We start from the raw sequence: 16611 nt of genomic DNA on the forward strand, positions 1-16611 counted from the left end.
GTCGGGTTGGACATTAGTAATGCTCTGACAGTGGAGGGAATTCCAAAACAAGTTAAGGGATTATAGAGAAGCTAAACTACAAAAAAAAACACTTGTCCGTAGAATGCATTAAGACAAGACAGAGAGAACAAGGTATATACCCTAAGGGTAGATTACTAATTATGAAAATCAGCCCAAGGAAACTAAAAAAAAAAAAAAAAAAAATGTAAAGATGCTGGTAAATCTGATGAAGCAATCTCCCAACAAAAAACAAATAGCAGCTTTAAAAGGGATGGGTCTCTGGAACAAAGTAAGGTGATCCCAAAACCATAATTTGGCACAACATTGATTTGTCCCCCAGAATAAGTATTGAGCAGAGTCAGAAAAGATAGACGACCCTATTCGATGACTCTTGGATCATAATTTTCCCTGGGTAGTGCTACTGAGAAAAGTTGCAAGGAAATGGAACTGGTAAGGAAAGTCTTACTAGACCTTAGAGCAATGGCAGGAATACTGTTTACCCGACAAACTAAGACTATCCAAACGATATGCGTTTTACACTATGGACCAGGCTGAATTTCTAAGGTGAACAAGAGGGGGTAAAGTTGACAATAGTGGACCATATGCATTTATGGTTGAATTTCATTGTGTTCTATGTTAGGAACAGTGGAAGGGGCTGGCTCCAGGGATATGGCTTTGGAGGTGACCATAGGTCCCTGAAAGTAATGAAGTATTTTAGTCAGCTGTCCATGGCCCAATGAGGTAATATTTGCTTACTTTTCTTTTTTTATTTATAATAGGTTGTCATTCACAGTTTGGTTGGGGAGTTCTCCACCTAGACTTCTGAACTAGTTTTCAAATTCAATAAAGATGCTTTAGAAAACAGATATCACTTGTGGGATTGATGAACCCTGTAAGGAGGTGAAACACCAATATTTGTATCAGGATCAAGCAAGTAATTATTTTATCTTAATGAATGCAATGATGGTGATCTTGAACGAGATTTAGAAAACAATGCCTCTCAGCACAACTCTTAACAGTCGTTTCAGCTTTGATTGCTTATGTCGTGAGGAGAGTTTGTCATGATTTACCAAGGCACTCATTAATAGTGCCCTGGAAAAATTTCAGTTATTGCCCCCCAACTCACCCTCTTCCCCCAGAAATTACTAATACATAAGTCCGAATAATTCCACAGGTGGTGAAATAATGAAAATTACACGTTTTTCCAGTAATAACCTGGAAAATCAGACTAACCATCCTGAGTGTATTCAAGGCTATTCTGCCCAGAGACTTTGCCTGCTTGTACCTGGGGAAATCTCCAGAAAAAACTACCATTCCCTAGTGGTGTTCCCTTTTAACTAGCATTTCAGAAGGGCCTGGTAACTGCAGTTACAGGGCTCCTCAGAAAAATGGGGTGACCCATAATGAGAAGTTAAGTGTCAAGGCAAGACCACAAGTGTTCTATAGATTGTCTGGAAACTTGGTACACCACAAATATAACACCATATAATTTTAAAGAATCTTTTTCTTTCTAACGCCTTCAAAAAAACTATTTCTATGTCTTCCCATCCAATGTTCCGTTCCCTCTACTCTGACTTTCTCAATTGTTTTTTCCACGTTCCAGGAACAACTGCTGAACATACTCCCTCATTCTATCTTTTTTCCCCATTGCTCACCACAACAACTCTTATACAATGTCCCTGCAAAAGCAAGGTATATGAAAGAAATCCAGAGTCAACCACTTTTTCTTCTGCGTAATCTATAAAAGCAATAATCACTGTTTATAAACTGCAAGAGTACACAAAATAGATACTAACCGATAGTCCGATATGTGAGCTGCAGGCCTTCAGCAGGTCCTTTCTTCATCAGACAAGGTTTTATATATTTCAGTACATCGCCCAGGTACTCCAAACATTTGGACACCATGGAGGACTTTTCTGCCAAGGTCTGAAGTCCACTGTAAACTCCACCTGCAGCCTAAAAATTAAGAATGTAAGAAAGCATGAATTCTGAAGATTATTCCCAATCTGTATCTATGTATAAAAGACCAAGAGTTTTTTTTTTAAATGAGATGGTGACCAGGCTCGTGATCCATGGAGACTAGTCAACATCAAAATATACCTTCTTACACACCAAAGGACTGTTAAAGCAGAAAAACCAACCACATGGATAGTTTGTCTCTGGAAGTTAGTGTCGGGGCACAACGGTATTGACGTTTGTTACTTATTCACAGAAACAGTTAACCTTTGTAAAAACCATTGGTTCACAGCACCTTCCAAATACTAGTTTCAAAACCGTCCTTATATGGTATTTTCCAAACCCCAATACCCCAAAAACTAGAATTATGTTCTGCAATGGTTGTACTAAAAATTTAGGGCTTATCTGTGTCTTGGATGTATCAAGAACCTAACAGAAAATGAAGTTAGCAAGTGGAGCAATACTGCTGTCACAGTTGTAGAATGAGTTACAAGACTGGCTTGAAACTGAAAATCCAATTATAACAGGTTCTCTAAGATGCAATTAGAAGCAGGTAAGTGAATCTTAAGCAAAAGTCCATGATTGTCTCCTGCAAACCTTGGAATCAGAAAAACAGCTTAGGTTGTGCACAGAGGAAGAATTCAATTCTATCCAGCAACACATTCAGAGAAGCACTTGGTTTTTCAGGTTGTACAAAACACCTTTAATAAGTGCTAGAGGTATGGCTATCTCTGCAAGATAGAGAAAAAGACTGTTTGAGAGATGTAGAAAGGACATTTTCGACCTCCAGATTGAGGAGTTTAAAGATCCTTATTTCAGAAATGTATGCGAATGATAAACATTAAGTGCAACCCATATCAAAGAAGTTCATGAACCCACATGTAAGTGTTTAGTCTGGGGTAAATCAAAATTCAAATAAATTTGGTACCTGGATACCAACGTAGGTGAGGTGAAATTTGGCATTAGTGTGATTTGTACAAGATCTTGAAATCTGCATATGATCTCCAATCCAGAGACTGCAGAATACCAGAAAAGGATCAAAAGGTGATACCAGTTTTCGAGGTCTAAGTTATATTAGCTTTATATGCAAAGGCCAGATAGATAACTTAGATGGCCTTAACAGACCCTGAAGATGAGCAGAGAATGGCTTCCCATATGTTTAGGTACTTCTATATGTGATGGCACAGCTCACACCAGAGCACACATTACCTGGGGCATTCTTCAGCAGCTCAAAACCAATTCTACAGCCTGCTATGGAGCATATATTGTTTATCCACCTGCTTCAGACCCTAGCCTAATAGCCAAAGAAAACTAGTACGAGCAGCCTGACACAGTTACCTCAATTAGAAGCTACAGGTCGACTACAGGGCAAACACTGGGGTTGGAGCTGGCCAATTAAAGAAAGAAAAAGAATAAATGGGTGCAACAGGGAGTGAAATGAACCATGCACAGAAATAAACAGCCAGTCCCTGGCACCTTTTGGGTGACTTAACAACAAAAAATGGGTGTAGGTGCAGGGTGGATTGTAGGGGTGGAACAATCTCATGTGACAGGGGCATGCAAGTAGGATTACTTGGCCTCCATTTTCAAGAACAGCCTTGATAGCAGTTTCAAGAATCGAAAGAAGGTAGTGGTGGTAAATCCACACCGTGAGATTCTTATGATAAAGTCTTGGATAGACCAACACAATTCAAAATTACATATGGATCCTCAAGGTGATCCCAGAATGTTAGAGAAATGGCACCTGCTTGGTTATAAGAAAAAAAGACCATGAGCAAACATATAAATGTTTAAAGTAGTCTGTCTTTATATTGCATTACTTTAACTGAACTAAATAACTGCTTTCATTGATATGCATTAATTGGTGAATGAGGATTATGATTTACCGTAATAGAACATTTTGTGTTGTGAACATCTTTGTACTGCTGAGAATTCTGTACTTTTTGAACAAACCCAAGGTGGTTGCTTCAATGCCTTTTAAACACTCTTGTGTGCAAGGGGAGAGAGAAAGGATAGGCACCAGTGCCATTCAGAAGTCTACTGAGTTACTGCATCAGAAGAACTAAGGTGCCCTGCATGGTGTTCTTTTGATGAAAATGGTTTCAAAGAACACCTCCGTTTCTAGCAACATTTGGACAATATTTATTTTGATAAAAAATCATTACGGTAATTGGTTCTTTAAAACAATTAAGTAGTTTACTGATTGCCCTCGTTAATTAAAATGTATTTGCTAGTCAAGTGTAAGTGACAGTCATGCAACTACTGATTAATTGTAGCTGTTTGTATTATGGCAGAACATGGGATCATGTGAGATTTGATCACAAATTAATTCATCTGACCAACTATTTTTGTCCTGCTCATGGCAGGAATGCTGTAAATTTGTAGCGTTTAATTTCCCAACCTTTTGATTAATGGGGTACCTTCTCTATGCCACTCAAAGCATAGCTTATCCTGGCTAAGTTTATTCAATGGAAGAGCAACATGAAGTAGTCTTTAGGGAATTGACCTAAAATATATATTCATACAGTGTGGGCCTTATCACACGGGTAGAAGAGCAGCTGACATAGGGAATGCAAGAGATGTATCAGAACAGAAACAGGTAATATGTTTAAACATAGTAAAACAGATGCATAGACAAAGAGTAGAAATGCGTAATGTTAGTAGTAGAATTGCATTTAAAAAAGAGTGTATTGAGTGGATTGCAGATGGAAAGTAATTAGATGTTTCTCTTGAGCTCTCTGGATTGGTGTGTTCAAGTCTAGGAGAAAATTCAGAGAATAACTGATTGAGAGTTTTATTCTTTTTAGGGAGCACGATTTCCAGGGCAGGTTATCTTTGTTTCCCGAGACTGGATCCTCCCACAACGATAGTTGCAGTACTGATAGGTCAGTTGCTTGAAGTAAGGCACACTGACAGTGATGCATCCAAATTTGATCTAAAAGTGCATGGTGGGAAAGCTTCAAACATCAGGAATTCCAAAAGGTGTAATGTCAATACGAACTCTGCATGTATATTTGCTTGCTACCAATTTTCTTTCAGTTTTTAATTAAACAAAAGCGAAATGGGGCTGACTTCAACCAAATGTATTGCTTAACTGATTTTAAGGTTTGCTATATTTTTTTAAAATTCAAAATAAACATTCAGAATAGGTTGCCTCTTACCGGCGTGAGGTCCTCTGTAAATCCCCCATGTGCGTAGTTTCTACTGTTTCTGGATTCAGGGAGAATCCAAAGACACAGAACCAGCATAAATCCAGTTTCTCGTGTAAACAAGTTTGAATTGTATCCCAAGGCTCATATCTACTCTTCAGATCTCTACTGCCCTCCATTTACGTTCACACTATACAAATACCAACCATACTGTACATGCAGCCAACACAGCTGGAAATCTGTCAGGGAACATACGATTCATTATATTGATCTTATTGAGGATTAGATTAATTTTACCTATCATGCAAAAAAGGGATGGCCTTCATTTACTCAATAGTGATTTGATTTTTGCCAATAGTAGATTTTGGTTCAGGGTAGCCAGTTTGCCAAATATATTTATTTATTATTTAAAGATTTCTGTCTGACTTTCAAATGGTAGGGACAAGCAAAATTAGTTGTATCAGTAAAGATTAAAAGTCCAAGTACAGGGCCAAAGTCTTTTCTCAGTTTCCACTGATGAAAGGGGTTAATCTCCTGAAATTTGCCTAGTTAGACCAAAGCATCAAAAAGACTGTGGGAGAAAGGACACATAGATTCCACTGATATTATTTGAGTGCCAAAAGCGTGCCACACTCATATATGCATTTCCCTTATCATACTGCTCTTGGGAGCTGGATATCATATTAGTGGTTACCAAAACAATATTGATATTGAATAATAATCATATAAAAAATAATTCTGTTATATAAATTGGTCATAATTTAATTAAATGACAGTATTTAATAATTAATTTTGAATTAATTGTGCAAAAATGACTTACCATCTTCGAGTGTATTGGTGTTTTATATTTAGAGTATACTTATCATATTAATGAGATGTTCCTTTCTTGTGAACATTTTTGATAATTTACTGGTTAAATGTATTGAGGTATAAAAAAATCTGTCATATTATGGTTTACGTAGCTATTATAAATAGGTATAAAGAGAATAGTTTTGTGTTTTGAGAAGAAAAAAACAATGTACTGCAATATCCAGAATGCATTGTAAGAGCTCACTAATTTTGAATGTATAAATAGTAACAGAAAGAAAGGACTTTCAAACCGAGAAGAAGACTGCTAAGTTGTTCTTTTTGTTTATTGCACCAATAAATCAAGAACATTTTCTTTAACGGAGTGCGCTTCCAGAATTTTTTGTTTTACATATATATATATATATATATATATTATATTATATTATATATTATATAGGTCGTTATAGATAGGACCATGTTTCAATACAAAAAGCATTTTTTGAATTGCCTACATCTTTGGCACCGTTTCCCGAATCTTGACAAACGTTTCCCCCCAAAAAGTGCACCAGTGATTCTTGTTGCGCATGGGAGGTTCTGGGGTGATCCGTCAAGCGGGGACTGAGGGGGAAAAAAAAAAGGTCATAATTTGGGGTCATAAATTGTGTGTTTCCTACGTTAATTCCCATAGGAGTTTTGTAAAATGACTACACCCCAAACCACTGGATGGAAATTTGGCAAAATGCTAGCTGTCGGTACACATATTGTGCTTTGGGTTATTTGGTGTAAATACGTTCAGTCGTTTTTGAGAAATTAAAGAAAATCCAAATTTGAATATCTGTGATTGCGACAACTTTGTGAATAATAACAAGATTGAGCAGAGCTCTGATTGGCTGTCAACTTGGGACTCAACTTTAGCAGAGTCCCACAAAAAAGTAAAAATAAAAAAATTAGGACAAGGTACCAGGATAGAATCACCCTTACAATCTTAGCTCTGTTGTTGGGGTCCCAAAGGGCCCCCTAGGGATAAAAAAAACACTTTAAAAGAAAAAGATGTGCAGCAATTTCGCGACAATGAGCTTGTTTTTAAGAAGCCCCTGGGTGGGCCTAGTCCCGGTGGACATTGACATTTTGAATAAGGGGTGTATGGGTGGTGGCGGGTTTTATGCTGCCCACCGCAGCCCCGTGGCCCGCCATCTATCAGGGACTGCAAAGAAATACAAAGCCAGGACACAGCACCCCCGGTGGCCACCGCCTGCCCGGGGCTTTATTGAAATACAGAGCCAGTATACGGCACCACCGTAGACCCAGGGACCGCCACCTCCCTGGGGATTCAAGTGAATGTAATGTGGGGGCGGGGAGGCGTCCAGCTCCTCCCCCCCCCCAATCCCCAGGGACCACAACCTCCCCAGGGCTTTGAGTAAATATAATGTGTGGGGGGAGGGGGTACCTGGCTACCTGCAGCCCTGGGGAACGCCACCTCCCTGGTACCATCTTAGTAAATGTAATGCAAGGGGGCCACCCCGGTCCCCCACAGCACTGGGGACCACCATATCCCCAGGGCTTTAATAAAATACAATGCAGGGGGCTGTGTAGACCCCCACAGCCCCAGGGACCACCACCTCAAGTAAATAATGTGGGTGCTGCCCCTCCCACAGCCCAAGGGGTCCAGCACCTCCCTACAGCTGTGGTAAAACAATGAAGGGGGTCCATTGCAGACCACCAAACCCTGGGGACCACCACCTTACCGGGGCTATGTCACATTGGAGGGGGGGGCCATGGAAAACGCCACCCCCCCAGGGCCGGCTCCTGCTATGTCCTGGAAAGCCCAAACCGGGGACATAGCTGTTTGCTCAGACTTGGTGGGAGCTTTGACAGCTCCTGCAAAGTAAGAGCAAACACCTCACTTTCTGCAAGTGGGAGCTGTCCAACAGCTCTCACTTGCAGAAAGTGAGGTTTTCATCTGTTTCTCTGCATGCAAATATGCATGTAAAGAAACATATGAAAACATTGCTCCCGCAACAAGGAGCTGCTTCTTAAAGCATCTCCCTGCTTGTGGGAGCAATGCCGGCTCCCGCAGGATGTGGGGTGCCAGCTAGGACCACGGGGCCTTCAGGCTCCCCCCACGGTCCTGTCACTCTCTCTCTCTCGCTCTCTCTTCCATCCCATAAAGAGATGGAAGTGAGAAAGAGAGATTGTCATTGCAATGGTCTCGCCATACAATTACTTCAAAAAGTAAGGCTAGCAAGATGTTTGGTACCATAGATAAGTTTGAATGCAGAGCGGAACAGAGTCACTTCTGGCCTAAAAGTTGATGTCTTGTGCTGTCACTTAGTAGGCTGAAGGTTCAAATCCTAGTATCGCTGTGTGTTTGTTTATTTACTAGTGTTTTGACTGTTAAACCTTCCTAGTGATGGAACATTCATATTTCTTTGCAATCACATGTGTGGGCTGACTGTCATAGGGATGTCTGTAAGCATCTTAGTGAGGAGTCATCTATGGCCTAAAGGTTAAGGTCACAGACCCTCGCACTGAAAGTTGAGGAATCTCCTCCAGGTGTGCGCGTGGTCATTTTCCTTCTTTAATTTCTTTTAATCTTCAAATGTTTAAGGTTCATACTGAAAGGTGATCTCACTCTTTTTAAGTGACCAATAAATTTTTCTTTTCAATTGGTACAGAAATATCTCTTTCTATTATTCATCAAGGCCTAAAAACTCTCTATCTCTATCCCTCTCACTCTCTATTTCTCTCTTTAAATCTCGTTCTCCCACTCACACCCACTCATACCCTTATGCACCCACTCCCAGACCCATTCAGACACTCACACACCCATTTACAGACCCAGACAGACACCCTAACAGCCACTCTCACAACCAGATACACCCTCTCACACCTATTCTCACACCCAGAAAGACAGGCCAGGAGTGGCGCAGGGTTGAGTGGTTATAGGGGTTTGGCTGCAGGCCGGGCCTTGCGGCCAACAACCGTGGCCCTACGTGGCAGTGGGTGGATTAACATATAGTAATGAAAATTACTCTACGGTAAAAAGAGTCATAGAAATTCACTGAAAAAAAAAATCAAAGGTTACATGGATGTTATATTTAAGAAAAAGGTTTTTTAAAAACCCATAGAAATTCACTGAAAAAAAACAAAGGTTATTGGGGCGTTACAGTTAGGCACACATTTCACATGTGCAAAACCAGTAAAATTCAGCAGTTATAGTTACCCCAGCTCACTTTAACTTGCACACTAGTAATGCACTGCCTTTGACCTTATCTATTACATCACTCATGACATGGTAAGCTAAAGTGCTACACGAACATCAAAACATAAAAGAACTCAACAAATTCTGCTCAATGAGGTAGATTCATCAAATCAACGATTTTTAAGCTGCTAATATTTGTCAATGCCTAAGGTGTACTTTTTAGCTTTTCATATTTCACCAGCCCTCACACAAGAGTTCAACTTACCTTGATGAACTGGTCAAGAGCTCCTTTGGGATCTTGCTTGTAGGATGATGGCTCAATCTGAGCTTTAAAAAGGATGTTTTCCACTTCTGGCAGTTTGAACACCAACCTGGTCAATTCAACCAGTTGCTCTGCGTTCACCCTGGCTGTTGAAAGAGCAAATATAACTACACCATTCATAAGACATGATATCAGAGCATCCATTGGTAGTCATTCTATCAGTACAACCATTCCGCGGACAGCATTTATCTTCCTAAAAAAACATTCATCCCATCTAACATGAAATTGACATATAAAGATGTTTAGCTTTGAAACCTAAGTACAGAAGCTGGATCCGCTTCAAAGCACTGTTTCAGAGAAAAAAGCAATAGAAACAACAAAGCATAACTATGTTCATTCTGAGGTATTTTAATAGAGAGATTAAGATATTGTTGTAAACGTAGAAGACATGCCACTCCAGAAATTTCTTAATACTCACTGAGTACTTGCTGTGGCAAATGAAATTTGGGTTGAGCTAGTATGAAATGTGTATACATTAGGTTTAATTTATAAAATAAGTCTCCGGGGTTTTACATAATCCATGGGCTATGTGAGGATAAACTTCTTCACTTCCTTAATAACATAGCATCGACACTGGAAACCATTAGGCTGTCACCCACAAGGTTAGTGGCCAGAAGGGAGAGCAGAGACTTATGAACCAATAATATGATGAGGAAGAATTGAGGCATTATATATTACCTAGTTAATTAAGGTTTATACTTTTAAAGATCACTCAGCCTTCATTTTCTTACACTTTAAAAAATACAGAAACGTTACAACAGTATGATAAATATGATACCTGTATTTGCTTTGTTACAAATCTATGAAGTGCCGTCTGTAATCAATCTGTTCTAGGCCTAACTCCAATTGTGCCTTAGGTGGTTAAAAGAAGAGACATGAGGAGGTACAGTGTCCCTCCACCAAGTCTTAAGGTCTTCCTAACTTGACTGCTATATTCTTCATGCCCCACCTTCAAAGGCAGACCGCCAGCAGGAAGAATATCCACAACCATGGATGAGCGAAGGGCAGTAGGTGTGCAAGTGAATGCTTATTCATAGATCTCTGTCACGGAGGTAGGCAGGCAAACAGGACCTAGCAGACACAGGATATTAACTACTACTAAGAAGAGTGACCTTATGTACTCCTGGGTCTTTCTCTGTTTCATTTTTTTCATTCCCAGTATTGGGCAGACAACAAAGAAAACATGCACTGGCAAAGCCAAAAGGTCTTGCCTATGAGGGCTATTGGTTTTGGCAATGATCTGTAGCCATGCTGCAAAACACTATTGCATGGGCATCACAAATAAGCTTTTATTAAAAAAAAATATATATATATAGAACTGGAAGTGTCACAGCACTTTTTACTATTATTTTTTCACTTGTCCTCTCCGTCTGCCACTGTCTTTCTCACCCACTCTTTCTCTCCATTGCCTTGTCCCCCAAACTACTCCCTCATTTGATTTCGTTTGTTGGATGAAGCAACACAGAGGGATGCAGGTCGGGAGAGAAGGATGTGGGGGGAGGTAGGAGGGAAGGACAAGTTGGGTGGGGGGGATAATTTGGGCTGGGGGAACACACAGACAATAGAGGGTGGGTGGGAAGGGCTGGGGAAAGCACACAGACAAAGGAGGGTGGGTGGGAAGGGCTGGGGAAAGCACACAGACAAAGGAGGGTGGGCGGGAAGGTCTGGTTCTAGCACACCAACAACAAAGTTTAGGTGGCAGAGGCTGGGGAAGCAAACGGACAACAAGGGGTAGGACAAGAGGGAATGGTGAAGCTCATCCACAATGGAGTGGGGTGGGCTGAGGAAGCACACAGACAACAGAGGGGGAGGGGACTTGGGGAAGCACATGTACAACAGATTAAAGGAGGAAGCACACGGACAACAGTGGGTGGGAGGGAGGCTACTGGGGAAACAGAGTGAAGGGGGGAGTAGTATATGATGGCGATAGTTTGAACACACATGCACTCTTGTAGAGTGCTTAAACAAAAAGAAATTAGTAGCATCTGAAAAAGCAAGCCGAGGAATGACTCAGGAATGAGTCCATGGTGCAGACAAATACAAGAAGAGAAAGAAAAGCCTACGGTAGCTGACAAATTAGCTAGCAAATGAGAGTGGCATTAAAGCCAACCAACGGTAGGCATTGGGCAGCTTCTAAGCCTGCTGAAAAGTAACAAAAGATCTCACAAGAGGCAGTGCGTGAGCTGCCTGACAAGAGACCTACAAAATAGTTAAAAGTTAAGAAAAGCTCAGGCTGGTAAACCAGTTATGAACTATTACCGGGCTAACTGGAAGATCAGTTCTCAAAGGTGTATCAAGACATAAGCATTCAGAGGATGTGGTTGGGTGATGTACCTGGATGCTTAAAATAGAGTGGTTCATAGAGTGTGGAGTAGAAGAGGGCTGGAGCCCATGTAGAATATGAATGGGGGTGTTTGTATTTGTTTATATTTCAGATATTCAATGCCAATAGGTCTGATAGCGGCTACCAGTCTTTTGGCTTTATCATTACTTGTTTCTGATGGGTTTTTAAAAAAAAATCTTTATTGTTTAAGCAGCTGCCCAGCAAAATATATTTTTTGTCTCAAAAAGCACACAGACCAGAATATCATCACTTACAATAAAGTTAGCCAATGGCTGAAGTGGGCTGACCCACTGCCCTGTGCTGCATGCTGAGGGCCAAAGAGGGTTGGGGGGGAGGACAAATATAAATTATACAACAATTAATGAAGAGGGGCTGGCTGAAAGTCCATATTTTGAGTCTATCATACATATACTTTAACTAAAATCAAAAGGTCCAGGCTAACAGCAGACTTAAAAACGTAATGGTACAAAGAAGTGTATAGAGAAGAGCTCCTGTGTCATCTACAGAGATCAAGAAGCAGTCTTGTGTCATTTACATGAAGCTGGCTATGGTATAAATTCTTTAACTTCCCTCAATTTCACATAGGGTTCCAGTCCTTGGTACTTCAGTAATGTGATGCTGGGACAACACTGAGTAGAGGATGTAGGTAACAGAGGGGGAAGGTTAAGAAAAATCATCAGGAGCACTGCAGGATAATTTAAGAGCTGGTCCTTAAAAGATGCATGTCCTTAAGGAGCCTGGTGAGGCAGGAATGCTGCACAAGACATTGATCAATTTAATTTTGGCGAAAAGTCTGGCTGTAATGGTTGCTGACGGTAATGTTTACCTTAAAATTAGTGAATGATGGAAATCTGTCTGTAGTGTCCGTGGGTTTTGGCGCAAGTAAGTTCTGTGAATGAGTGTTCATCGTTGAGGTACAATATAAAAGAGGCACCAGATTGGACCACTGTCAGGGAGATGTGTGGTAACTAGGCAAGAAATGTGGCTGTAAGAACCAGCAAGAACCTTCTATTCATGTTGGCTCTAGCTATGTAGTGCAGGGAGTAGGGAGTAACAGTGTAACCACTTACATAGCCTATGCTTGCCTGGAGAGGCAACAGTTTAGCACGATCCCCAGCAGCCATGTTGGGGAACAGCTGTAGGTGAGGCACATTAATACAGTAGTCATTCCTTGGCCATTCTTATTCTTGGCACTTTTAATTTCTATGAGGGGCTGATCTTGTAGTTTATGTTTGTCTTCTCAGGATAGGCAACCAATATAGAGGAAGCGCTATTGTTCATCAAAACACACAACTGCACCTTTGAACCCTGTTTGTTTTAAATACTGGAGAGCAATGAAGTACCACAGAGATATATTAAGGAACACATCCATTAAAGAACTCTGCTTCTTTTATATATTTTATCCACATGCTTATGTTATGTTATATCACCAACATTTATACAGCTGAACAAATATCCCCAGGGGTGTTGTGGTGCTAAGAGACAAAACAGAAAAAAAGGAGGAAAAATTAGAGCACACTGCTTTCCCACAGGAATCCACTGAAACCAAATCTTAGCTCTTAAAGGACAAGTTACTTAACTTCAGTGACTCTTTATCTGGTAGAAACAATATCAAGTTGCAGATTCCTCACCTTAGAATTTGCCCCAGGCGTCAATCTCACTCTGAAGATTTTTCTTGAGCAGTACCCCTGCACGCTGTTCAATGGCATCAATCGGCTCTGCTTCCATCGTCTGCAATATCCATGACAGATATGCCGCTGCAGCTCCTATATAGGCACCACCCCGGTGCAATGAAGTAAGTTTCTTTTCACAACTTTCCACGCCAGAAGCGCAGAGCCATGATGAACACTGACCACTAGCGTGTCAAATCTAGGGCCCCGAAAGAGACGTCTGTGACCCTAGAAGTCAGTTCACGGGGAGGGTGAGTGGGTCAGTAAGGAATCTGCACCTAGATACAGTCCCTACAAGGTAATACGTTACCGAAGGTAAGTACCTTGTCCATCTTATAGACACATCTAGTTGCAGATTCTTTATTTTAGAACAGATGCCCAAGCAAAACCATCCCCGGAGGTGAGTCTTGCAAACTAGATCATACTAGAAAGTTCTGCAGGACCAAACGGGAAAAGTGTCTGCTCCTTCGGACCTGGCTGTCTAAGTAGTAGTGTTTAGTGAATGTGTGCAGAGGAGCTCACGTTGCTGCGCAACAGATTCCAAGGACTAGACCTCCGAATGCTAACGATGTGGTTGCATCTTTTGTTCGATTAGAATAAGCATGCATACCATCCAGGGGCTGCTTTTGACCAGTGTGTGGTAGATCTTAATGCAGAGGACGACCCATCTGGAGATAGTGCAGTTCTGCACTGCCCGACTTTTCTTCACACCCACATAACTGACAACAAGTTTATCATCCACCCGGAGCTCTTTTATACGATCAAGGTAGAAAGCCAATGCATATTTTGGGTCCAGGCGATGGAGTCTCTCCTCGTCCTGCTAATATGAAATGTGCATACATTGGGTTTAATTTATAAAAATAAGCCTTTGGGGACTTACATAATTCATGGGTTATATGAGGATAAACTTCCTCACATCCTTAATAACATAGCACTGACACTGGACTTCTTCACTTCACAATTTATAAAGGATGTGGGTGTGTAAAAAGTAGGCAAGGTTGGCCGACATGAAAGGGTGTGACCACTTTTGTCAAAAAGCAAGTCCTAGTGCAAAGCACCACTTTGTCAGGATAGATAGAAAGGTAGGCAGCTTAGATGACAATGCCTGCAGCTCACTCACCCTGCAGGAAGAGGTAACGGCCACAAGAGACTGTTTTCAAAGTGAGAAGACTGAAATGATAATTGTGGAGCAGCTCGAAAGGAGTGCACATCAAGAATGCCAAAAACAAATACAAATCCCATCGAGGCATAATGAATGGGTAAGTAGGAAACGTGTAAGACATTTGAGTAACCTATTTACAATAGGAGACTTAAACAAAGAAGGTTGATCAGGCAACCTCAATAAAACCGAAATTGCAGACAAATAGCATTTCAGAGTGCCTACAGCAGAGCCCTGCTGGGCCAATGAAAGTATAAACAACAGAACCTCAGAGAGAGGAGCAGAAAGGGGTCCCTGCACCATGCCACAAATTTCCTCCAGTGACTGGTATATACCGTTTTGGTGGAGGGACGCCTGGCTGCCATGATAATGTTACAGACTTCAGGCAGAAGGTCAAAAGCTGTCAACTGCTGCTGCTCAATACCCACGCAAGAAGACGGAGAGTGGACAGGTTAGGGTGCACAACCCTCCTCTGCTGCTGCGACAGAAGACCCTCCTGAAAGGGCAGTCTGATCGGAGGACAGATGGCCATGCTCAATACCTTGGGATACCAAACTCTCCATGCCCAGTCTGGGGCCACAAGGATCACTTGGGGCGGTCATTCTTGAGAACTCTGGGCAAAAGTAGTAAGGGTGGAAAGGCACAGAGGAGGCCTGAGTTTCACTCGGGACGAAAAGCATCACCAAGCAATTGCCGCCTTGGGAACTCCAATGCGCAATGCAGATTACATTGCGCTTTCTCTGTATAGGAGAACAGATCTAACCAAAGCTCTTCCCACTGCTGAAAGAGACCTCGCACCACCACAAGATGAGACATTTCTTGACTGACTGGGCATTTTCGGCTGAGTTTGTCCGCTCTGACATTCAAAAAGCCCATCAGATGTTGAACCACCAGTGATATGCCCTGCTGTTCCAGCCACATCCAGAGGCGCAGAGCCTTCTGACAAAGGGTTCATGACCCCACCCTGCCCTGCTTGTTGCAGTACCACATGGTGGTGGCATTATCCATGAACACCTGCACTATCTTTCCCTTGAGAGAGGAAAGATATGCTTTCAATGCCAGCCTGCTCACCTGGAACAAGTTGATGTGGAGTCCAGACTCTGCCAGAGACCAAACACCGCTGATCTCCACCTCTCCCAGATGGGCGCCACATCCCAGAAGTGACCCATCTGTCACTACTGTCAGATCTGGTGAGGAAGGGAAAAGGATCTGCCTCTGATCCAATCGTAGTTCTTTAACCACAATGCATCTCTTGTGCAGTTCCCTCCAAGATCTGGACCATGTCGGAGAGATTACCCGGATGATGCGCCCACTGGAGCTACAGGTCCCACTGCACATCTTGCATATGTCATCTGACATGTGTCACTAGTAGAAGGCCCTAAGGACCAGCAACCTCAAAGTCATTCCCCACCAAAATCTAGGATAGAGGCTGAAACATCTGTATCATAGCCTGGATATCCTGGACTAGCCGCTCTGAAGGATAAGGCTGATACTGTACTGTGTCCAGAAGAGCTCCGATGAAAAGAAGTGTCTGAGAGGGAGTCAGGTTTGACTTCGGCTCCACCCAGATAAGCATTTCTCTCATTTCATGCAATTGGCTCTTTGGTGTATTATTCCACCTTCTAGATAGGACTTCCACTGAAAACCATGAGAGAATATATTTAATCTGAAAAGTATACTTAATTATCACTGATTTTCACATTTAATTATGTATTTTCTCCATGCTTTCTATACAAAAAGTCATTGTTTCTTACTATTTTTCCCAAAATTGGTAAAGCTAATTTGTTTGTTTGTTAAATTGTTACTTACCCCTCATTTCGACCGCTAAAGCTGCAGAAAACGCACATGTGAATCGTAAAATGCAGTCTCAAAGTTAATGAAGTCGCAAACATTTTTTTACCCCTCTGAATACTGACCAAAACTTACATTTCTTTCTGAGAATCAACCTGTCTACAACCTCATACACATTTAGCCATTTTGCATAACGTGTACATGTTTGTGTATTTGAGCTACAGCACCA

At 41.6% G+C, this 16611-nt stretch overlaps 1 protein-coding gene across 1 annotated transcript in view; it reads right to left on the reverse strand.

The window, feature by feature from the left end:
• MMS22L (MMS22 like, DNA repair protein) overlaps nt 1-16611 on the reverse strand; it is a 426716-nt gene that overhangs the window by 128389 nt on the left and 281716 nt on the right. The window contains exons 17-18 of the mRNA XM_069235533.1: nt 9362-9504; nt 1797-1956 (exon numbers count right to left, since the gene is read on the reverse strand). Of these exons, the coding sequence (XP_069091634.1) occupies nt 1797-1956; nt 9362-9504 (303 nt within the window). The remainder of the gene's footprint in view (nt 1-1796; nt 1957-9361; nt 9505-16611) is intronic.

This window comes from Pleurodeles waltl, chromosome 5, assembly GCF_031143425.1.
Source record: "Pleurodeles waltl isolate 20211129_DDA chromosome 5, aPleWal1.hap1.20221129, whole genome shotgun sequence".
NCBI lineage: Eukaryota > Metazoa > Chordata > Amphibia > Caudata > Salamandridae > Pleurodeles > Pleurodeles waltl.